The sequence below is a fragment of the Macaca nemestrina genome, chromosome 14, assembly GCF_043159975.1.
Source record: "Macaca nemestrina isolate mMacNem1 chromosome 14, mMacNem.hap1, whole genome shotgun sequence".
Lineage (NCBI taxonomy): Eukaryota > Metazoa > Chordata > Mammalia > Primates > Cercopithecidae > Macaca > Macaca nemestrina.
The window spans coordinates 21733492-21758927 of NC_092138.1; the positions used below are offsets into that span (position 1 = coordinate 21733492).

General features: G+C 42.9%; 1 protein-coding gene across 2 annotated transcripts in view; it reads right to left on the reverse strand.

Annotated features, from left to right (window-relative positions):
* LOC105498700 (proprotein convertase subtilisin/kexin type 5) overlaps window positions 1-25436 on the reverse strand; it is a 469848-nt gene that overhangs the window by 124715 nt on the left and 319697 nt on the right. For both annotated transcript variants that reach the window (XM_071077655.1, XM_011770951.2), the window contains one exon: window positions 713-815. In XM_071077655.1, the coding sequence (XP_070933756.1) occupies window positions 713-815 (103 nt within the window). The remainder of the gene's footprint in view (window positions 1-712; window positions 816-25436) is intronic.

Here is a 25436-nt window from a genome sequence, read left to right on the forward strand (position 1 = left end):
GATTAATTTTACTGAGAAGAGGTCAGAAATGCCTTTAAGAACAGTTCACCCCTTGTAATCCCAGCACTCTGGGAGGCCGAGGCGGGTGGATCACCTGAGGTCAGGAGGTCAAGACCAGCCTGGCCAACATGGTGAAACCCGTATCTACTAAAAATACAAAAATTAGCCAGGCGTGGTGGCGGGTGCCTAATCCCAGCTACTAGGGAGGCTGAGACAGGAGAATTGCTTGAACCCAGGAGTTGGAGGTTGCAGTGAGCAGAGATAGTGCCACTGCATTCCAACTTGGGTGACAGAGCAAGACTCTATCTCAGGGAAAAAAAAAAAAAAAAAAAGAACAGTTCACTTTTGAACTGACTCTAGAAATAAGTAGACACTTGACCAGCAGATGGAAATGATGATTGAGGAATGGGTGTGCACAAAAGGATGAGATTTCAGGCATCAAAAGTGGCATCAAAGGCACCCTATTCATTGGTGAGGAAATCTGTTCCATGTCCAGGGAACTGGTCCCTGTGATGGGGACTGGGCGTCATGGGGAGAGGATACTACAGAGCTGGGCTGTGCCCAGACCAAGGAGAATATCTGTGGAGTGGGAAGGAGTTTGGTTCTTTCTCACTGCAGACCCATGGGGTGCCGCTAAGGTGGTAAGCACCTCCTCTCTCCACCCTGCAATCCATGAGCTCACACCACCGGGAGATCCTGAGAAGCCACTTACCTTGGCATGGGGCAGGTAGTGCAGTCTTCCTGGGTTGGTCCCCGGCACTTGGCACATGAGGCCTCACAGGTCTGGCAGTGGCCATGGTCATCAACGTATTCTCCTGGGGAACAAAATCTAGTTGTTTACTTCATTTCTACATGGCAAGGCTGCCTGGGCTGTCAGTCTGAGAGCAGCCAGATCTCTGTGGCTGCCTGAAAGCAATGCAGACAACACAGAGAGGAGAGGCCTTGAATGGCTTCAGCTGCTAGTCCCAAATCCTGATCTTATCATAACAACGGTTCCTCTCCTGGGGGCCCCAGAAGTTGGAACCTCAAAAAGTTATGAGGCAATGACATATTTCTGAATCTAGTCAACATGTGTTACAGATTTTATAAGTAGGGAAGGCCAAGCGGGGCTTCCCACCAGACCCCTTTACTGAACTCCTACTGACTTTCCCATTAAAAGCTGAGGTCTCCTGGTCCACAGAGGGCCCTATAGTTTTGGTTCAAGTCAAGCAATGAGCAGGACTCACCCAGATCTTGTCTTACCACCCCATGGGGTAGAGGTGCGGGAATCGTGGTTACTGGTCAAGAATGGGTGCTGAGTCTTGGCTGACATTGGGCAATTGTAAGCTACATCTCACTCGGAAAGAGTAATAGTGAAGAAATAGCCAGGGAATTCTTCCTTTAATTGGAAACTTTATCTTTCCCAAGGGAAAACACATATGGGGCCCTGCAACAGAAGCAAATCCAGCCTCACAAGTTTCTTGGAAACATTTTAAGAAATTACTCCCACAGTCAAGGTGGCAAAGGGGGGGCCAGTCTCATGGAAAGTAAATCTCATGGATTTAAAGATGGGCCTCTACTCACTGAATCCAACCCTCATTGCACTCATCCTAACCTGCTATTGTCTTAAAAAAAAATTGACGGGCTTCTTTGGTCAGATCCACAGAGCCACTTTTTCTGGTTTAGAAACTGGTCATGCCCAGAAAATATGGTTTCAGATTTTGGCAGAGACACAACCTCCACTGGACCTCAACCCCCTCCAACTCTGACAGCCCCCATAAGCCACGTCTGAACACTGTCAATCTGAGATCCAGCTGGTGGGGTGAGATAGCAGGACCCGCCCAGGGTTTAATCAAGTTGTCTCACCGAAACGCCAAGACTCATTGCCTGATTTAGCACAGTTGCATTGAAAAGAGTCCTGGAAACCCAGACTTGACTGGTGAGGAAATGAGGGAGATTCATCCTTCTTTCTCCCCTCCCCCCGCCCCATCGCTTCATTGGACTGGGACAGCTAGCATGTAAGTAAATCTTATATATGTAAATTTTACACTTGCTAGCACTAAACCCCAAAGACGAATGTGAAGAGACAACTAGAGTTTGCCTTTATGTAGCAGAAAAAACCTTTCATGTAGAGTTATTCTATTCATTTTGTTAAATGAAGGGAAAAGTGCATGTTCAAAGTGATGCAAACATGTAATCACAGCACAACCTGCACACCCCGGGCTCTGTTCCTCTATATCTCCTCGTTGTTACCAAGGTCCAATTTGGACTGGGAAACTTACATACAATTTTTAGAATGCAAATGGGACTGGGACTGTAATTCTTACTTCAGGACTGAGTAGGAAACCTCCCAGGAGACCTAGGCCCAAAAGAGTGCATAACTAGCAGGGGCAAAGAATACAGGTATGTAGGTTGTTCACTGCATAAGGTGCCCACCCACCCAAATGGTCCCGTGGAGGCTGACATCCAGCCCGTTTGTTTCACCATGCCAGGCACTCTGGGGTAGGCTGCCTCTGCCTCTGTAGAGGGACACCTTTTATTAACTCACACAAAGGCGTTGACTGGACTGGTTACATTCTTGGTAACCAGTAGTCCCAAGACAGCAAAAAGCTGCGACCTCCATCTAGCAGGAGTGGTGATTTCAAGCTGAGACTGTGTCACTTACTACAGGCATCATCATAGTTATGCAGCCTTCTTTATATTTATCCAGGCTCCTCCACTTCACCTTTTATGGCTTCCACTATTGTTGTAGGAGGCACAATCAATTGAGCAGGGTGATTATCAGTCCAGGTACCAGCAAAATTAAGAGCAGAGGACCCAGGGCAGGCTTGGTGGGAAGAAGTAGACCTTGCCTACAGGGGCCAGTGCAAACACTTTGTGTTTACAGTTAGATGATATCTATGTATCTTTCAAAAAAATATGCTGAGTGGAACAAGAATGGAGGAGGTTCATAGAAGCTTAAAACCCCACAAAAATTGTATTCTAGAGAAATAAGGACTCTTAGAGAGCACAACTTATCTGTTCATTCATTTTATGGATATATTTTTTAACACTACATACATGCCAGCAACTAAGGGAGATGTAGAGAGGTACAAATTAAAAAGACCCTGCTAGTGGGTTCTCAAAGATTTTATGAGAATGATTTATAAAGAGATAGTTATAACCCAATTACTAGCCAAGGGACTTCTACTTCCTCAGGCCAGATTAAAAACCAAAACAGAAGGTGTACACAGGACTCTGCCAGACCCAGAGGCAAAGACAATTACTTTGCCTTGACATCGGTGCCTATAGGAACGGACACAGTGGTTTGGTTCTTCCACCTCCTCATATTCATCTACCCTCGTTTCCATGACGTATCAGATCCAATGCTAGGATAGGATTTTAAACTAAAACACCTTGCTCTGCTAAGTCAAATGCTACTTAGAAGGTTCTGAAAGTTATATCATGTCTGTGCCCAAAGTTTTTATCACGCAGATGAGGCATCGTTAGGTTAGTTGAGGGTTATTAAGATATAACAGTGAAAATTTTGAATTTCTCTCCTGTATCTCTTGTTTGCCTTCTCATTGGCTTCCATAAACCAGTAGGTGGCTTTAATACCCTGGCTTTGCATGTCCTCAATCTACTCAACTATAGTGGCCTCTGTTGGCACTCACAATGTGCTGCCTTAGATATAATGACCACAAAAGATTACCCCATCTCCAAGATTTTAAATACATCCTCCAAGCACAGGTTCTTATGTCCCACTATGAGTCTGCATCATCCCAGGTGACTCCCTATCACTTCGTGATTATCCCTTCATTCATCTCTTCCAAACTCCACCTTGCCTCCCCCACTTGGGGTAGGCCAAGCCATCCCAAAGCCCAAGTTCCACCCATTCTTCTGCAAAAGGAGACATCACTTCTTCCAATCTCCACCTTGCGTCCCCCACTTGGGGTAGGCCAAGCCACCCCAAAACCCAAGTTCCACCCATTCTTCTGCAAAAGGAGACATCACCTCCTCATTTGCAATAAGATGTCTGAGTTCCCTTGGCTTTTTTTTTTTCTCAATGTCAAAAGTCATCTCTGTTTCCTCCTTGGCTTTTTACTTATCTTCTGTCTCCAAGAAAGGTCTGCCTCTCTTCCTGGCTATTGTCAATTCCCCATCTACTGTTATAATCTTCTTTCCTCAGGATATTTCTCCACCAGTTCCTCTGCCTTTAATCTCTTCCTCACAACTCCCATCCTTGTCTGATCTACAAAAGTTTTCTGCTAACCTAAAACCTTCCCCAGCCCTTTCCCCACCCTGATAAGGTACTCGTAAAACTTGTTTTTTCCTCCTACTATTTGGAAACAAAATGGTGAAAACTTCATGACCTTGAAGCTTATGTAAGAGAGTCAGTGTAAGACAGCTAAACTGTGCACGTCTCTCAAGTCTGCATGCCTCTTCACGTTAGAACAGCTGATGAGAATAGAGGAAGCTTCTCCCATGCTCATATTTATGTAGATGTTCAAGTAGTTACATAAACAACTGCCCCCAGCTCTTACAGGCACAAGTTTTCACTGCATGTTTGGAACTGAAGAAACCAGGTTCCAAGGACACAGAGCTTTTATTTTTTTTTTTGGTTGTTGGAGCAGCAAATTCTTGTCATCTGTCTTCATTGCACAATGAAGCTGAATGTTTATGACAGGCATGATATACAAAATTCTTACAAAAAGTCGCTTTTAACAGAGCCTTCAGAGGCCAGTATTTTGTTTTCCACCTCATCCTACAAGCTCTTCTTTCTGGCATCTTCATCTGTTGTTATGATTTCCAGATCATTTTTCTCCTGTGATCAAAAATGTTCCATTCCCCCTTTAGTTCCTTTCTCATCCTATGCTATAATGGTTCAAAGGACATTGAGGAAGTGTAGTCACTTGGAGAGGAATGCTACCTTAAAAGTTGAAGACCCAGCTTAAAAATTAATACTTATAAATTTTAAAAAGTTACGAGTGGCTTACTGTGCTTATTCCATCTCTTGATAACACTGTAGAATACTGTCAACAAGTCCAGATTCTAAGGAAACGTTATAAAGTCTTCCAGAATAACTGAACGTGTATCACAACACCCACAGTTACAAAATATGATTGAAGTAATCATTTTTAAGGTTTACATGGCCAGAAGAGCCTCATTTCTCCTGAACAAATGCTATGCTTTCTTTTATACCTCATATTTCTTTATTGATTACAGCTAACTTAGAGAATTCTAGCAAATAAATATGTCCACCGAATAATCAACACATAAATCTGATAGTTTATGATGCGAGTTTAAAAACTTTTAGCAAGATGATTAGTAAGAGAGGGTGGGAGGAATTTGATGAGAATTCAGCTGCTTGGTTTTTGATCTGGTTATTTCAGTGAGTAACCTTGGGGTATGAAATTATCTGTAGACCTCCCTGTGAGGCCTATTTATGTGCCTTGTCACTCAGATGCCAGAAATCATACAGTATGAGTGATTCTACAATCACAAGTGTTAATCAAATAATACTATCTCTTTGCAAGGATGCCAACATATAGTTTCCAACTTAAGATACCATTCTGTGAAGATAATTTTTATTTAAAACATCTATGTTTTTTTCACCAGCTACAATAAATATGCAGCAACACTTTCAGCTACTTATGTACTAATGAAATAAGTTGGTTTTCAAAGCCTTGTTAAGCATGAAGTTTTATAGCAAGATTCAAACTATGAGGCCATCAACTGAGACTGCAGCATCTTTAAGTCAACACAATCATTTGACCTTAAAAAGGACGGAAATTCCGACAAACTCTATAACATGGATGAACCTTGAAGACCCTATGCTAAGTGAAATAAGCCAGTCACAAAAGCACAAATATTGTATTATTTCACTTAGGTGAGGTATCTAGAGTAGTAAAAGTGATAGAGACAAAGTAGAATTGTAGTTTCCAGGACCTAAGCGTAGGTGGAAAGAAGGGGTTATTTAATGGGTACAGAGTTTCAGTGGAAGAAGATGAAGGTCTGGAGATGGATGATGGTAATGGTTGCACAGCAATGTGAATGCACTTAATGCCACAGAACTACACACTAAAAATAGTTAAAATGGTAAATATATGCTATGAATATTCTACCACTTTTTTTTTTTTTTTTTTTAAGTCTACACAAAGAGGTTGTGGCTTAGCAGGCCAATACTTTATTTTAGTCAAAAAAAAAAAATCAGTATTGCCTGTCTTTTGGGGATGGGCCCAAAGGGTATCAACCAATCCACCATCTTGGGAAGCAGTCTGTTGGAGTGAGGCTTGGGAGACCTCCTGTGATAATGGAAATAAATTGATATATGAATAAAACTCAGGATAAGGGAGACATCTGGCAGATGGAAAACTCTGTCTTCTTCCTTTCCTCAAGGATGCTCTAAAGACAGAATGAACATTAGGCAGATAGAAGGAGGGTTCTACATCCCTACCCTGGAGGTGTCTGGAGGAAATCTCTTCTCTATCCCATTCTCGCAAGGACAACTTGCCCTTGTCCTTCCTGCATATTCTTTCTTTGACTGACAAGACTTATCCTTTCTGGTCCCATTGCTTTTTCATTCTCAGGCAGGCATTGGCATTGATCTGTGGGGTTTGTGCAGATGCTCTGAAATGCTACTCTGGCAACCTCATGGGTTGGCACTCCTGCAAAAAGGATGGATCGTAAATTGTGGCTCCAACACACACACAAATATTTAGTTTCCTTCAGCCTACACGTTGTTCAAAGGGCAGAATTAAGAGTTGATCTTTCTAGTTTCCACCGTCGTTTGGCCCTTGACCACAGTCAGGCAGTTAAAAAAGTGTATCCAAAGTGAAGTCTTGGCCAACACACCTGAATGTAGTGGCGATGTAGCAATCATACAAGCTCCTATTCATGGATGCCTACTGTATTACAAGTGCTGTTCTATGTAATACTTAATCTAGACAACAACCTCTTTTATAAACAAGAAACTGAGGCTCAGGGAGATTAAAAAATCTTGCATAAGTTCATTCAACTAGGTAAGTGGCAGAGTTGGGCTGTGACCCAGGTGTGTCTGAGACTGAGCCCATGCTCTTTCTACGATATTTGCTGGTATGGATTCATTTCCCCCTTTAGTGTTCCAAGTAGCTTTGCTATTTATAAAAAGGAAGAACCGAGTACATGCCTCATCTCAACCACTTGATGAGGTAAGGGCATCAGAAAGGAATTTACTGTGAAACAAACAAACTTCGAGCAGGCATGCTACACAAAGCAGATTTACTCAACGATTGATTATACCCTCCAAATTTGTTTTCTCTGTTAAAATGGCCACCATTCTTTAAAAGGCAATTCCATGTATCAAGTAAACTGAGATTTTACAAGCAGTTTGTTTTGCCCATTAGGCTGTAAGTTCCTAAGAGGAACTCAGAAATATTTTTTTGAATGAATTAACTTGGTTGAGGGTCTGGACAGGGATTTTCTGTGTTGTTTAATTCTGTTCAAAACAAATACACTGGCTCCCCAGCAATAGCTTACAACCACAAGTATGGTAACAGCTCTCTGTGGTGGTGGGGAAGACTGGGGGGATTTTGGTCAAAGGATACATTTCAGTTAGACAGGAGGGATAAGTTCAAGAGATTTATTGTGACTAGAGTTGATAACAATGTATTATGTACTTGAAAATCACTAAGAGTAGATTTTAAGTGTTCTCCTCATGCACAAAAAATAAGTATGTGAGGTAATGCATATATTAACTCAATTTAGTCATTCCATAATGTATACATATTTCAAAACATTTTGCTCTACACCATAAATGCACACAATTTTTATGTGTCATTTTTTTTTTTAAGTTTCTAAACAGCTGGTTGCAAGACCAGACCCAAGGGGTGGGGTCTGGAGGTGGGGTGGAGGTAAAAGGGCTGAGTGTGATCTTTTTTTTTTTGAAACAGAGTCTTACTCGGTCACCCAGGCTGGAGTGCAGTGGCGTATTCTCAGCTCACTGCAACCTCTGTCTCCCATATTCAAACCATTCTCCTTGCTCAGCCTCCAGAGTAGCTGGGACTACAGGCACCTGCTACCACACCCAGCTGATTTTTGTATTTTTAGTGGAGACAGGGTTTCACCATGTTGGCCAGGCTAATCTTGAACTCCTGACCTCAGGTGATCCGCCCACCTCAGCCTCCCAAAGTGCTGGGATTACAGGCGTGAGCCACCACGCCCAGCCCTGAGAGTGATTATTGTCTGCAATTAAACAAAATAAATTTACAAAGCTTCTCATTGAACCTGTGGATGAGGAAAATCATGAAAGACGTTGGTGGTGGATGGGAATCCATTGACTGCTTGTGTTAGTTGTGAAACGCTTCTTGACAGTCTCTTTATTTAGTGGGCTGTCTTTTGCTATTCCTGTGAGCCTAGAATTTCTACAGGTTTGCTACTGCACTCAGCCTCTCTGTTCATCAGAGTTATGATTTTATCGCCAACTGTCTCCTCTATTTGTGGCTGCAGAGGGCCCACCCTAGTGGGGAGAGCAGTACAGCATCTGATGCATTCACAGGGAGGCGACATCTGAGTTTACATACATGTTGACAGAAATAAGTGAGCATAATTTGATAGAATAACTTATTTATCTTTCAGAAAGCAGCGCCGACAACCTGATGCAAGTCGCCCTTGGGAGATGCTTACTGAGAAAGTGAATGACTTGAAAGGACTGAGGGCTGGGACGGCACTTCCCATGAGTGAGCACGACACTGCCAGGCCTTTAGGGATGTGCCTCTTCCTTTCTCTTTGGAGTGATGAAGATGGCAGGTGAAATTTTTAGGAGCGTGGCCCACAGAGGCTTCCTGACGTTCTGGACGACATAAAGGTGCTAGTGCACCAAGAGTTAAAGCCCCAAGTCCTTCCCACAGAGCTTAATACCATCCAAATGTTCCTTGTTACGGCTTTTAAGTCCTCAAACACGGACACATGGATGAGACTTGTTATCCTCTTTCATTTCTTTAGCAACCCAATGAACCTCCCTCATGGCTTTTATAACTTCTCTTAAACCCCTTGAAATACCGCTGCAGTGTGACTTTCTCTGCTCCATTGCCCCATGGGAAGGAACATCCTCAAATTACCCTTTCTCTTTCTCTGCATCAACACATAGAAAGTGCTGGCTCATCATTCCTCTCCCACACTCCTTTCCTCTTTCTTTATGCCCTGACTTCAAGTGCTCAAACATTCCAGCCAAATCTCTAATCAAGAGAAAAGAGAAGCCCCTGGAAAGAGGAGGAGCTTCATGCCAAGGCCTGGGGCTCCAGCTGCATAGTAGCTGGTCACAGCTTTGTAACTGACAGTTTTGTCTCTCACCGGTCCTCATTAACACTGTCTGAGAGATCCGCAGGTTTGCCCAGTGACAGGTCTGTATGGGATGCGGCACCCAGGATGCCTCCGTCCCTTGGTGACTGAAGAAGCATTTGATTAGTCGGGCTGCCCAATGATTTATTGGGAGTGACCAGATTGTGCTTTCAAAAAGACTAAGTGTGGAAATAAAGAAGGGAATCAAGGTTTGCTCCGTGCCTACTGCAGGTCAGCATTGTAAGAACTACATTGGGTAAGGGCATACATTTTGGAGTCATCCTGTCCTGGGTTACATTTTGGGGTCACTTCCTTCTCCAGCTGTATGAAATTAATCAAATCACATATTTCCCGGACATTCCTCTTCTGTAAAATGTGGATAATACTCTCTCTCTCTCATAGGATGTGGTGGGGAATCAAATGAGAACACAGACCTACAGCACCAGAAGAATGGATGACAGAGGTTAGTTATGATTGTTTCTTTAATTGTGTTATCTCATTAAATCTCAGATAATAATGTAGGGTACATAGTGGTCTCAGCTCCATTTGATCAAACAAGGAATTTAAGCACCAGAATGTTAACCCTGTGTGAATATCATCTAAACCCTGGTCAGACTGGATCCCAAATTGTGCTTTTTCTCCTGCCCCCAAGGAATGTATTGGCTGCATATGTGGGTGGCAATGAGGCAGCTAAAATTAATGACCCTCCGGACCGAGCACAATGATCTCGCAAAGCAACTGGGCTGCGGATGCAACCTACACATGTTCTTTTTTTATTATTAGCATCCCCTGGAGACAGCCTCCCTATGCCAGAACAAAGCCAGCTTTTCCTGCACTGTGCTGTGGAAAATTCCAGAGCCATGGTTGTGCCCTTCTTAGGATGCTGAGGTCGAAGTCGGTCAGGAATAGGTGAATCTCCATCAGATGGGGCTTTTCCCCAGCAGAGCCTCATCAAGTCAGTTTCAGAACTTGGAATCCTTGGTCCCCTATGGACTGGTCACTGCACTTGGGCTGTACCTGCTTTTTCACTGAGTGGTGGGGGCTCCCCTACTTGGCAGGTATCAGGACAAATTGTACAGTCCTCTCCGCCTCATTGAGGTGGAGCGCATAAACAGGTGAGAATGGAAGGGAGGGCAGCGGCGTGTGTATGGATGGGGGTGGGGAATGTGGTGTGGAGGGGCAGGAGGCTTCCAGATCCAGGTGTCAGAGGGCTCAGCTGTTTCCTTGCCTACCAGCATCCTTCCCCGTGGTTTGCATCCTATCAGAACTTTAGGCTGTCCAGGGTGTGGAATCCAGGACCAGAACCTCACTGGTTCTACAGTAGAGAGGATGGCTCTTTCTGCTTTTTGAGATTCCTCTCATTCCCACTGTATGCTCAGATGACGATGAGCTGTCTCCTGCCCACTTGGACGCATGCTTTCCCCCAAGAAGTGGGAGACTGGTGAAGTGCCTGTATCTGGAACCAGGTGTCCCAGATGTGAACCTCAGCCCTGTCTTGGCTAGCTCTGTAACCTTGGGCAAGTTCTATAACCTCTCTGAGCTTCAGTCAGCTCATCTGTAAAATGGTGATAATCACAGCTAAGAAAATGGCCAGATGGATTAAATTAGTTGCCCATGAAATGTGCTTTGAAACCTACTGGCACCCTAATAAGCACTCAATAACATTCAGCTGTTGCTACTCCAGTGCATAAAACTCGGTCCCTCAGATAAGCAACACCAGAGAGATCGTTAGAAACACTCAATGCTCAACTCACTTCTGTTGTGTGGTGGCTTTGAATCATGTACTTAATCTTTCTTCAGCTTCATAAAATGAGATCAGTTGCTCCAAACTTTGTTAGTTCCCTGTTTGTCTCCTGCCTAATATCAAGTAATATTATTCTTTCTCATACTGTGGTTGATTTAGAAGTGCATAGTAATGGCTGGGCATGGTGGTTCACGCCTGTAACCCCAGCACTTTGGGAGGCTGAGGCGGGTGGATCACCTGAGGTCAGGAGTTTGAGACCAGCCTGGTCAACATGGTGAAACTCCATCTCTACTAAATACAAAAAATTAGCCAGGAGTGGTGGCACATGCCTGTAGTCCCAGCTACTCAGGAGGCTGAGGCGGGAGAATTGCTTGAACCCAGGAGGCGGAGGTTGCAGTGAGCCAAAATTACACCATTGCACTCCAGCCTGGGTGACAGAGCGAGACTCCATCTCAAAAACCAAAATAAGAAACGCATAGTAAGTATACACAAAATATCTCAAAAGGATTTCTTTTCTCCACAACTGTTCAGGGACCCCTTAAGAAAACAGACTCCAATTTTATTAACCATTGTATTACCTTGAAGAAGTCAACCAGGCATGGTTCTGTTTGGCACCAAAGTTCTATTCAGAAAATGGCAGCCAACTTCCCTTTGACCCCCAATGCTAAATCCACAGTTCTAGAAGGATTCACTTGCTAAAAATTTGTGAGCACTGTAAACCAATATTGGACAGAAAGGCAGCTCAGCTATTCCTCTATTGCTTAATATTATTCCTCTTTTTGCCTCATGGAGAAAGCTCTTGAGAGTAACATAACATTGTGACATTCACTGATCTTCACCCAGCTCTTAGCACAGTGGTCAGGAATTGGTTGTGAGCTAACTTGTGCAACCTCAATATAAACCCAAGGAATTGTTTCTTTGACATTAATAACACCATGAGAGGATGCTTGACTCATCAAAACATTTCAGAGTGGTATGACTCAATGCATTCTTGCTCTTTTTTCCTTTCCTGAATGCCTTGATATCTCCTTTCAAGGCTCTACACGCCTCTCTCTACCCCATCTATGCCATAGAGAGCCTGGTTCACCAGTGACATTGTAGCCTCTGTCCCCCTCTACCATACGAAACTGAGAACTTGCCTTCTCAGCCTAGTCCTACAGAGAAGTCCTGTGGAGACATACAACAGAGGAGGAGCTTGCAAAAAACCTCTGACTTTGCTAGAAACAAACATTGCAGCTCTAGAAAGTCTACGTGGCCTCTGGAACAATTCAGCCCCTCCGGTAGAAGAGCCGATTTGCAGTGCCTTCAAACCCTCCTCCCCTGGAGTCTGACTCCACTCTCCATTGTTATTTTTATTTTTTGTTTTTTTAGATGGAGTCTTGCTCTGTCGCCCAGGCTGGAGTGCAGTGGTGTGATCTTGGCTCATTGCAACCTCTGCCTCCCAGGTTCAAGCAATTCTCCTGTCTCAGCCTCTGAGTAGCTGGGAGTACAGGTGTGTGCCACCACACCCAGCTAATTTTTGTATTTTTAGTAGGGACCGAGTTTCACTGTGTTGATCAGGCTGGTCGTGAACTCCTGACCTCAGGTGATCCTTATGGAGAAGGATCACCCACCTGCCTTGGTCTCCCAAAGTGTTGGAGTTACAGGCTTGAGCCACTGCACCTGGCCTCCACTCTCCATTATTATCAAGCCCACCGCAAGTAGGTACTCAGCGTCTCCCCTGGAGGCCACTGGACCTTCCTGAACTAGGTAAGTCAGTCACTTTCCCCTTGGTGTCTTCTTTGGCAGCATCTCTAGAGAACAAGCAACCAGAGAAACAAGTCTGGACCCCATTTGTGGAGGGGGGTGGTGGTTCCTGGGCCTTCAAAACCTAGCCCATGGCTTACATCTGCAGCTACCAGACAGGCTTAGCATCCACGGCTCAGGAAGCCTGCCTTTCCCTGGAAACTCGATTCTAGTGATCATCTCAGGCAAAGCTGGTGACTCAGGCCCTCCTCCCCTTCCCAAACTCCCTCCGGCTGCTGTCTGACCTGCTTTGACTTCTTTTTTGCTTTCAAGGCTGCTCTTGATATTTATCTTAACCAGATTTTACATGGTATGATGTGCCTCGGGCCCCAAATCTTCCTGGGGAGGGCCAATTCCTCTCTCTGCTGTTCACAGTTTGCCAAAATGGGCAGGGATGGGCTGTGGAAAAGCTGCCTGTGGGCTTGGGGAACTTGAACAGTCTTTGGGTTATGCAATTGTCTAGTGTCATTTAGGTTACAATTTTCTAAAGATGAATTTGTCAGAGGCCAGCATTTTCTATGGAATAAAAACAACCGGCTTACTACAGTAGCATGTATGATAGACTTGCAAAATGGCTAAAGAAGTAGGGAGAAGAGAAAGTCGTAGTTGTGGTGTTTGGGGAGTGTAAGTCCAGGCCTTGGGTCAAAGATAAGGGAAGCTTTTCTAGAAAAGCTTTCTCAATATTTTCACACTTAATTCTCAGAGCCAGCTTATGGAGGTGAGCGTTGTTCTCATCTTGCAGATGAGGAAAACAAGGTTCAGGAAATTTAAGCAGTCTGACCAAGGTTTCTGAATTAGTAATAATAAGAACAGCTAACACTTATTTCATGATTACCACATGCCAGGAATTGTTCGGAGTGCTGCACAAATACTAACTTACTTGATCCTTACAGTAACTTGACCCTGTTGGGAGAAAGGCATTGTATACTGCTTGTTTGTTAAATTATCCCCAACACCTGCTTTTTGTTGTTGTTGAGAAAGTTGAGGCAATGAGACATTAAGTGGCTTGTTAAGGTCACCTAGCTGTTGGCAGAGCTGGGACTTAAATCAAGAAGTCAGATTTCAGACTCTTCTCTTCTAACCAGAGTTTTGTTATACCCCTTTTCCAAGAAAGTAGTAGAGATGAGATTTTATCTTTAAATGCCACCCCCCTTCCAATATGCCAGAAATTCAAATCATTGGTGGGCTGCATGCACACATATGTGTGTGTGTGCACGTGTGTGTGAGTGAATGTGGGGATAAAGTCAAACATGCAATCGTAGACGCCTCAATCATGTAACCTGGAACTATTTGCTTGCCTACCATTTTCTTGCATGGTGCGTGGGGTGTTGGAAGAAGGCTCACTTTCTACCCTTTGTGGGACAGACAGAATCAGCTCACATCAACTACCAAGAAAACTAGCTGATGTAGAATCAAGTGTTCAAATCTAAGGCTTGCCCAGAGCAGCTGGTTCTCATTGTACTCTTCCCCGAGGACAGGGCCCTCTCTTGCTTATTTTGGGGTCTCTGTGGCCTCACTGTATGAGTGGAAGATTGCTCCTAAGTGTGAGGAATTCATTCAATGTTTTTGTTTGTTGAACTGAAAATAAGATTGCCTTAGGCATGAAAGAATAGATGGAGCTAAGTGGGCAAGAGGGAAAGTGGAGAATGTTTCAGAGAGAGACAAAGCAAAGGGGTGAAGGTAGAATAAGTCTGATGTCTCTGGGAGCAGGTAAATGATTGAGTTGACTGAAGAAGAAACCGAGTTTGGGAGAAATAAAAAATGACCTTGGATAGAGGATGTAGACAGATAACGAACATCAATTAGAGGGGCTTCAAGTGGATATGGCTGGTCAAAGGGAGCCATTGAAGATTTAGAAAGAGATAAAGTCTATGCTGGGCACAACTTTGGTGACAATCACCCTGGTCAAGGGAGGCTAAATGAATTGAAACTGAGTTTGGGAGAAATAAAAAATGACCTTGGATAGAGGATGTAGACAGATAACAGAACATCAATTACAGGGGCTTCGAGTGGGTATGGCTGGTCAAAGGGAGCCATTGAAGATTTAGAAAGAGAAAGTCTATGCTGGGTACAACTTTGGTGATGATCACCCTGGTCAAGGGAGACTAAATGAATTGAAAGACAAAGTCCAGAAAAATCAACCAGGAGATGGCTGCAGTAAGCCAGGGTGAGGGAGCAGAACCACTACAACCAAAATGGAGAGGACAGAGTGGTGTCCAGAAAATTGAGCCATCAGATCTCAGGGAGAGATGACCTTTAGAACGCATCTACTGTAGCTGCCTTTATTTACCCTGCCCCCAGGGTTGAATTCCCTCAATGATTTTCTAGCCTAGCCAGTGACTGCTCAGTGTTTGAATGAATACTGAAAAGGAAGAACTCACTACCTCCTCTTCCATTTTTGGAAAACTTCAACCATCTGAAATATCTTTGTAGTAGGCTAAATCTGGCCTCCCATGAAATTTTATACATTGGTCATTACGGAAGAATCAGCTTCTCTGAACAAAAAGCATGATATTTACGGGAATAATGAAAAGAGAGAAGATCTGAGTCCAAGGCGTGGACGCATGGCTTTGAGTAGGTCGGTGAAACCCCGTTGGGCTTAGTCACTTCTGTGGAAATGACAATGATACATGTCCTGCCTAGTTCTCTGCTCCACTCGGAGGATCAAAGGATACGCTTTGTGACAATGCTTTGGAAACTTCAAAGTGTCACATAAAGGAGGGACAGATAAGATCATTAATGCTCTAAAGGAGGGACTATGGTACATAAGTGGCTGGGAAAGCCAGATCCATATTCCAGCTCTGCCACTTTCTAGCTGTGTGGTGTTTTAGGCTTGCTACTTAACTTTTCTAACCCTCGTTTCCATAGCTGCAAAAAAATATAAAAATAGCCCTACCTCAGAAAGTTGTTGTAATGACTAAATTTGATAAAGTATTTAAAGGCACTGAGCACAGGGTTTGTCTGGAATATAGTAAATGGTAAATAAATGCTATTATTACTGATAAATGATGACAACCTGCATACAGGAAATGAGTGGTGAAAAAGGAGTCGAGCTGATGGACTTAAACTGGAGTGAGTAAGGAAACGGCAGTAGCATTGCCAGAGCCTGGGAATATAAGAAAGCTGGTTGGAATGATCTAGCGGATATATTGAAACTGAGCAACTCCTGGCGTAGCACTGTGTGTTTAACCGCATGCCACAGGCAGTATTTTGACAGTGGCAGTATTTTCAGCCTGCTCAATGCTGGGTGGCTGTGTTCTCTCTCTAACACACAACTCTTGTTATCTCTCTTGCTATATCAACCCAGATAACAAGAGTTGATGGAGCAAAATATAGGGCAGACGTTCACAGCCCGTTTCACCTATAGCCATGCCATAAACAATCAGGAGTGCATTTCATTGTTGCTGGACAGAGTGTCATGTTTAAATACCAAAATGATGAAAGAAATGTCATCACCTGCACATTCCTTCAGAGGGGCCATCCTGTCCGTGGCCTGCAGAACTGTCTGGCAGAAGAGTTGTACATCTGTAGATACTTGGCATAAAACTAACACAAAGAGAAAGTAAGTTGTTACGAAGGGCTTTTCTCACAGAGGTCTCAGTGGTTGGGATTTTGGGACCATCCTAAATGGTCCCAAGCATAGCTGCTATTCAATCAGTTATGAAGTGCTAGGTAAAAGATGAACCAGCATTAGCAGGTAAAAGGTGCAGTGCTTGCTGGGGTGAATGCTCATGGCTGGTGCAGTGAGGAGTATCTTTTTTTTTTTTTTTTTTAATACTTTAAGTTTTTTAATACTTTAAGTTATATGTGCACAACATGTATACATGTGCCATGTTGGTGTGCTGCACCCATTAACTCATCATTTACATTAGGTATATCTCTTAATGCTATCCCTCCCACCTACCCCACAATAGGACCTGGTGTGTGATGTTCCCCTTTCTGTGTCCAAGTGATCTCATTGTTCAATTCCCACCTATGAGTGAGAACATGCAGTGTTTGGTTTTCTGTTCTTGTGATAGTTTGCTGAGAATGATGGTTTCCAGCTGCATCCATGTCCCTACAAAGGACATGAACTCATCCTTTTTATGGCTGCATAGTATTCCATGGTGTATATGTGCCACATTTTCTTAATCCAGTCTGTCACTGATGGGCATTTAGGTTGATTGCTATTGTGAATAGTGCTGCAATAAACATATGTGTGCATGTGTCTTTATAGCAGCATGACTTATAATCCTTTGGGTATATCCCCAGTAATGGGATGGCCGGGTCAAATGGTATTTCTAGTTCTAGGTCCTTGAGGAATTGCCACACTGTCTTCCACAATGGTTGAACTAGTTTACAGTCCCACCAACAGTGTAAAAGTGTTCCTATTTCTCCACATCCTCTCCAGCACCTGTTGTTTCCAGATTTTTTTAAATGATTGCCATTCTAACTGGTGTGAGATGGTATCTCATTGTGGTTTTGATTTGCATTTCTCTGATGGCCAGTGATGATGAGCATTTTTTCATGTGTCTGTTGGCTGTATGAATATCTTCTTTTGAGAAGTGTCTGTTCATATCCTTTGCCCACTTTTTGATGGGGTTGTTTGTTTTTTTTCTTGTAAATTTGATTGAGTTCTTTATAGGTTCTGGATATTAGCCCTTTGTCATATGAGTAGATTGTAAAAATTTTCTCCCATTCTGTAGGTTGCATGTTCACTCTGATGGTAGTTTCTTTTGCTGTGCAGAAGCTATTTAGTTTAATTAGATCCCATTTGTCAATTTTGGCTTTTGTTGCCATTGCTTTTGGTGTTTTAGACATGAAGTCCTTGCCCATGCCTATGTCCTGAATGGTATTACCTAGGTTTTCTTCTAGGGTTTTTATGGTTTTAGGTGTAACATTTAAGTCTCTAATCCATCTTGAATTAATTTTCATATAAGGAATAAGGAAAGGATCCAGTTTCAGCTTTCTACTTAAGGCTAGCCAATTTTCCCAGCACCATTTATTAAATAGGGAATCCTTTCCCCATTTCTTGTTTTTGTCAGGTTTGTCAAAGATCAGATGACTGTAGACGTGTGGTATTATTTCTGAGGGCTCTGTTCTGTTCCATTGGTCTATATTTCTGTTCTGGTACCAGTACCATGCTGTTTTGGTTACTGTAGCCTTGTAGTATAGTTTGAAGTCAGGTACCGTGATGCCTCCAGCTTTATTCTTTTGGCTTAGGATTGTCTTGGCAATGCGGGGTCTTTTTTGGTTCCATATGAACTTTAAAGCAGTTTTTTCCAATTCTGTGAAGAAAGTCATTGGTAGCTTAATGGGGATGGCACTGAATCTATAAATTACCTTGGGCAGTATGGCCGTTTTCACAGTATTGATTCTTCCTATCCATGAGCATGGTATGTTCTTCCATTTGTTTGTGTCCTCTTTTATTTCACTGAGCAGTGTTTTGTAGTTCTCCTTGAAGAGGTCCTTTACATCCCTTGTAAGTTGGATTCTTAGGTATTTTATTCTCTTTGAAGCTACTGTGAATGGGAGTTCATTCATGATTTGGCTGTTTGTCTGTTACTGGTGTATAAGAATGCTTGTGATTTTTGCACATTGATTTTGTATCCTGAGACTTTGCTGAAGTTGCTTATCAGCTTAAGGAGATTTTGGGCTGAGATGATGGGGTTTTCTAAATATACAATCATGGCATCTGCAAACAGGGACAATTTGACTTCTTCTTTTCCTAACTGAATACCCTTGATTTCTTTCTCTTGTCTGATTGCCCTAGCCAGAACTTCCAACACTATGTTGAATAGGAGTGGTGAGAGAGGGCATCCCTGTCTTGTGCCAGTTTTCAAAGGGAATTTTTCCAGTTTTAGCCCATTCAGTATGATATTGGCTGTGGGTTTGTCATAAATAGCTCTTATTATTTTGAGATGTTCCATCAATACTGAATTTATTGAGAGTTTTTAGCATGAAGGGCTGTTGAATTTTGTCAAAGGCCTTTTCTGCATCTATTGAGATAATCATGTGGTTTTTGTCTTTGGTTCTGTTTATATACTGGATTACATTTATTGATTTGCATATGTTGAACCAGCCTTGCATCCCAGCGATGAAGCCCACTTGATCATGGTGGATAAGCTTTTTGATGTGCTGCTGGATTCGGTTTGCCAGTATTTTATTGAGGATTTTTGCATCGATGTTCATTAGGGATATTGGTCTAAAATTCTCTTTTTTTGTTGTATCTCTGTCAGGCTTTGGTATCAGGATGATGTTGGCCTCATAAAATGAGTTAGGGAGAATTCCCTCTTTTTCTATTGATTGGAATAGTTTCAGAAGGAATGGTACCAACTCCTCCTTGTACCTCCGGTAGAATTCGGCTGTGAATCTGTCTGGTCCTTGACTTTTTTTGGTTGGTAGGCTATTAATTATTGCCTCAATTTCAGAGCCTGCTATTGGTTTATTCAGGAATTCAACTTCCTCCTGGTTTAGTCTTGGGAGAGTGTAAGTGTCCATGAAATTATCCATTTCTTCCAGGTTTTCTAGTTTATTTGCATAGGGGTGTTTATAGTATTTGCTAATGATAGTTTGTATTTCTGTGGGGTCAGTGGTGATATCCCCTTTATCATTTTTTTATTGCATCTATTTGATTCTTCTCTCTTCTTTATTAGTCTTGCTAGTGGTCTATCAATTTTATTGATCTTTTCAAAAGACCAGCTCCTGGATTCATTGATTTTTCTGGAGGGTTTTTTGTGTCTCTATCTCCTTCAGTTCTGCTCTGATCTTAGTTATTTCTTGTCTTCTTCTAGCTTTTGAATGTGTTTGCTCTTGCTTCTCTAGTTCTTTTAATTGTGATGTTAGGGTGTCAATTTTAGATCTTTCCTGCTTTCTCTTGTGGGCATTTAGTGCTATAAATTTCCCTCTGCACACTGCTTTAAATGTGTCACAGAGATTCTGGTATGTTGTATCTTTGTTCTCATTGGTTTCAAAGAACATCTTTATTTCTGCCTTCATTTCGTTATGTACCCAGTAGTCATTCAGGAGCAGGTTGTTCAGTTTCCATGTAGTTGATTGGTTTTGATTGAGTTTCTTAGTCCTGAGTTCTAGTTTGATTGCATTGTGGTCTGAGGGACAGTTTGTTATAATTTCTGTTCTTTTGCATTTGCTGAGGAGTGCTTTACTTCCAACTATGTGGTCAAATTTGGAGTAAGTGCTATGTGGTGCTTAGAAGAATGTACATTCTGTTGCTTTAGGGTGGAGAGTTCTGTAGATGTCTATTAGGTCCGCTTGGTGCAGAGTTGAGTTCAATTCCTGGATATCCTTGTTGACTTTCTGTCTTGTTGATCTAATGTTGACAGTGGGGTGTTAAAGTCTCCCATTATTATTGTATAGGAGTCTAAGTCTCTTTGTAAGTCTCTAAGGACTTGCTTTATGAATCTGGGTGCTCCTGTATTGGGTGCATATATATTTAGGATAGTTAGCTCTTCCTGATGAATTGATCCCTTTACCATTATGTAATGGCCTTCTTTGTCTCATTTGATCTTTGATGGTTTAAAGTCTGTTTTACCAGAAAGTAGGATTGCAACCTCTGCTTTTTTTTGTTTTCCATTTGCTTGGTAGATCTTCCTCCATCCCTTTATTTTGAGCCTATGTATATCTCTGCATGTGAGATGGGTCTCCTGAATACAGCGAACTGATGGATCTCGACTCTATCCAATTTGCCAGTCTGTGTCTTTTAATTGGACCATTTAGTCCATTTACATTTAAGGTTAATATTGTTATGTGTGAACTTGATCCTGTCATTATGATATTAACTGGTTATTTTGCTCACTAGTTGATGCAGTTTCTTCCTAGCATCGATGGACTTTACATTTTGACATGTTTTTGCAATGGCTGGTACCTATTGTTCCTTTCCATGTTTAGTGCTTCCTTCAGGATCTCTTGTAGGGCAGGCCTGGTGGTGACAAAATCTCTAAGCATTTGCTTGTCTGTAAAGGATTTTATTTCTCCTTCACTTATGAAACTTAGTTTGGCTGCATATGAAATTCTGGGTTGAAAATTCTTTTCTTTAAGAATGTTGAATATTGGCCCCTACTCTCTTCTGGCTTGGAGAGTTTCTGCCAAGAGATATGCTATTAGTCTGATGGGCTTCCCTTTGTGTGTAACCCGACCTTTCTCTCTGGCTGCCCTTAATATTTTTTCCTTCATTTCAACTTTGGTGAATCTGACAATTATGTGTCTTGGAGTTGCTCTTCTCGAGGAGTATCTTTGTGGCATTCTCTGTATTTCCTGAATTTGAATGTTGGCCTACCTTGCTAGGTTGGGGAAGTTCTCCTGGATGATATCCTGCAGAGTGTTTTCCAACTTGGTTCCATTTTCCACATCACTTTCAGGTACACCAATCAGACGTAGATTTGGTCTTTTCACATAATCGCATGTTTCTTGGAGGCTTTGTTCATTTCTTTTTACTCTTTTTTCTCTACACTTCTCACTTCATTTCATTCATTTGATCTTCAATCACTGATACTCTTTCTTCCAGATGATCGAGTCGGTTACTGAAGCTTGTGCATTTGTCACCGTAGTTCTCATGTTATGGTTTTCATCTCTATCAGTTCTTTTAAGGACTTCTCTACATTGGTTATTCTAGTTAGCCATTCGTCAAATCTTTTTTCAAGGTTTTTCATTTCTTTGCACTGGTTACGTAGTTCCTCCTTTAGCTCTGAGAAGTTTGATCAACTGAAGCCTTCTCTCAACTCGTTGAAGTCATTTTCCGTCCAGTTTTGTTCTGTTGCTGGTGATGAGCTGCGTTCCTTTGGAGAGAGATGTGTTCTGATTTTTTGAGTTTCCAGCTTTTCTACACTGCTTTTTCCCCATCTTTGTGGTTTTATCTGCCTTTGGTCTTTGATGATGGTGACGTACTGATGGAGTTTTGATGTGGGTGTCCTTTCTGTTTGTTAGTTTTCCTTCTGAGAATCAGGACCATCAGCTGTATGTCTGTTGGAGTTTGCCTGAGGTCCACTCCAGACCCTGTTTGCCTGGGTATCAGCAGCGGAGGCTGCAGAAGATAGAATATTGCTGAACAGTGAGTGTTGCTGTCTGATTCTTGCTCTGGAAGCTTCGTCTCAGGGGTGTACCCCGCCGTGTGAGGTGTCAGTCTGCACCTAGTTGGGGATGTCTCCCAGTTAGGCTACTCAGGGGTCAGGGACCCACTTGAGCAGGCAGTTTGTCCATTCTCAGATCTCAACCTCTATGCTAGGAGATCCACTGCTCTCTTCAAAACTGTCAGACAGGCGCATTTACCTCTGCTGAGGTTTCTGCTGCTTTTTGTTTAGCTATGCCCTGTCCCCAGAGGAGGAGTGTACAGAGGCAGGCCGGCCTCCTTGAGCTGTGGTGGGCTCCACCCAATTCGAGCTTCCTGGCGGCTTTGTTTACCTACTTAAGCCTCAGAAATGGTGGGCGCCCCTCCCCCAGCCTCGCTGCCGCCTTGCAATTAGATCTCAGACTGCTGTGCTAGCAATGAGGGAGGCTCCTTGGGCGTGGGACCCTCTGGGCCAGGTGTGGGATATAATCTCCTGGTGTGTCGTTTACTAAGACCCTTGGTAAAGCGCAGTATTAGGGTGGGAGTTACCCGATTTTCCAGGTGTTGTGTGTTTCAATTTCCTTTGGCTAGGAAAAGGGATTCCCTTCCCCCTTGCGCTTCCCAGGTGAGGCGATGCCTTGCCCTGCTTTAGCTCTTGCTGGTTGGGCTGCACCCATGGACCAGCGCCAACTGTCCGACACGACCCAGTGAGATGAACCCAGTACCTCAGTTGAAAATGCAGAAATCACCCGTCTTCTTTGTTGCTCACACTGGGAGCTGGAGGCTGGAGCTGTTCCTATTTGGCCATCTTGGGCACGCCCCCCAATTCTGAGGAATATCTTGTACCAACCCAGCTAAGTGCCCTGTAGGGCAAGAACGTGAGTTTGATTTTTTTTTTTTTTTTTTTTTTTGTAGACAGGGTCTCATTCTCTCACCCAGTCTGGAGTGCAAAGGCACCATCACAGCTCACTGCAGCCTCAAGCTCCCAGGCTTAATCACTCATCTAGCCTCAGCCTTCTGTGTAGCTGGGACCACAGGCATGCAACACCATGCCTGACTAATTGTTTTGTTTTTGTAGACATAGCATTTCCCTATGTTGTCCATGTTAGTCTTGAACTTTTTGGCCTCCCGTTATCCTCCCACCTCAGCCTCCCCAAGTGCTGGGATTACAGGTGTAAGCCACCATGCCCACATTTAAGATCTTTAGAGGTCAGGAGAGGGAAGAAGCTTTGGAAAGCTTCTCAAGAAAGTGTCTTCAATTGACTATCAGACAAACCAGTCTCCACTTATGGGATCCCCATTTTACAGATGAAGAAGCTAATAATTAGAGTTTCTACAGCTTGACCCAAATCACACAATTTGTCTTGTTCTCTCTCCAAATCAAACTAGGCTGAGGGAAAGAAATAATCATTTTAGAAAGATGTGGAGAGAAATAAAGGCAAAGCAATAGCTAGGGATGATAGATGCCAGGTCATCTCTAGCTTAGCAAAGGACTTCATATGAATGGACGTTGATAGTAACATTCAATCAACTCATCCCACATGGCAAACTTTCAGTTATGTATGCTGGAATTTCTTCTGCTTCTCTGCCCTTAAATCTCTTCCATAAACTGGTGGTTTCTAAACAGTTCTTCTCAGTCCAGATCTTTCTCTTGAGTTCAATAATCCTGCATCCATTGCCCACTGGATTCTCCACCTGGATACTTTACAAGTATCTCCAATTTACCATGTTCAACAAGCCTTACCACTTTAGCCCAGCACTGATACCCCTCCTGTGCATCCCATCTAGGTGAGTGCCACCATCATCCAATCAGGGAGGCCGTCACCAGGGAGTCATCCCTGATCCCTCCTCACATCTAATCCCTCACAATTTCAGTCACTTCTATCTCCTGAACAGCTCTCCATTCCATCTGCTCATCCCCATCTCTAGCACCATCCCATGTCTTTTAGCTCAGTCATTTCTATACCATATGGTGAATTTATCTTCTTAATTGGTCTCCTGGACTAGATATTCTCCACCCCCCCCACGCCAATTCTGTCATTCATTCTGTAGCCAGAATGTTCTCTCTCAAATTCAAATCTTATCAGACCACTTTCCTACCTAAAATCTTGCAATGCTGCTTCCTCAATACAGAATAAAGCTCAAAGGAATGACATACAAGAGCCTTAAAAATTTGGCCCTTGCTGCAATTTTATCATCATCCTCTATTGCTCGCCTTAGAAACTGTAGCAGACTCTTTTGGTGGCCTGCATACACCTCTTGGCCTCATCACATCCATATGCAGAAACCAACTTCCAGGGGAAAGTGTTGCTTCATACTTCCTTGAGGCCTATGCTCTGTCAGGAACACATGGCAGGCCAGAAGGAGCGAACTGACCCCCAGGAGTCGTCCTCAACCAATGACAGGGATTTAGTATATGAAAAGCACAGTTCTATTGCCCCATCAGTGGGATAACTCTGAGGCCTATGTTATATACCATTTTCCAGAGTTTCCCCACAACGCTGAACTCCAGTTGCCCCTCCGGTAGCTTACAGTAAGTAGCTGGCTTGATGACATAACCTTCATTGGCTGCATTCCCTTCCCTGTCTGACTCTCCTGCTTCACCACTGGCGTTTTCTTTGACCTCCCCTAAAAAACTCTTGGACTTGAATCTTTGTCTCAAGGTCAGCTGCTGTTGAAGTCAATTAAGACACATCCTCATGCTCTGGCGTTTCCAAGAGACTTCCAGTCCCCCAAGCCCATGATGCACTCTCCCACTTAGAACAGCCATTTGACATATGCCCACTCCTTTCTTTCTTCTTCTAGCAAACTTCTACTCATTCTCTACAACTCAAAGTAGCCTCCTCTGTGAAGAATTATCTGAATCTTTCCTACCACATCATTACGCAGCTGAATTAATTCTTTCTGTGTTTGGTTGTGCTTTGTACATATTTTAATTTATAATATATATTTAAATTCATAATTTATATTTTAATGTATAATTTTATTTATAATTATTTATATCAACTGGTGATTCTGCACATGTGTGTCTCCTTGACAGGGACTAGTTGCTCTTTAAGGTCAAGAATAATTTTCTGTGATCTAGACCACAACTTGCTATGTGATGAAGTGATTGAAACATTTTGGTAGATAAATAAGTTGACTCTTGGAAGTTAGGGATGCAAAAAGCAGTGACACGACAGTTAAAAGCTCCATGAAAAGGCATTCATTAATTCATTCGGTGTCTAGTTATTGAGCGCCCACTACATGTCAGTTACTATTCCAGGCATCTGAGATACAGTAGTAGGCAAAACACAGATCTCCTTCCTGGTGGAGTTTACATCATAACACAGGAGATATATAGTAAACTGTAAACACGTGCATGGTTAGTACGGTTAGAAGCTACTAAATCCTATGAACCAAAAAGCTGAATAGGGCAAGCAAATCAGGGAGTGCTGGTAAGGGGTAGCGATAGGAATGCAGGTTGCAAGTAGGATATAATGGGATCCAGAAATCACAACAATATAACTGAAAAGAAGAGTGTGTGCATTACGCTGGAGTGGTTATGAAAGTTAGTTGACAAAGTTAATTATCAATATGCAGTACAGT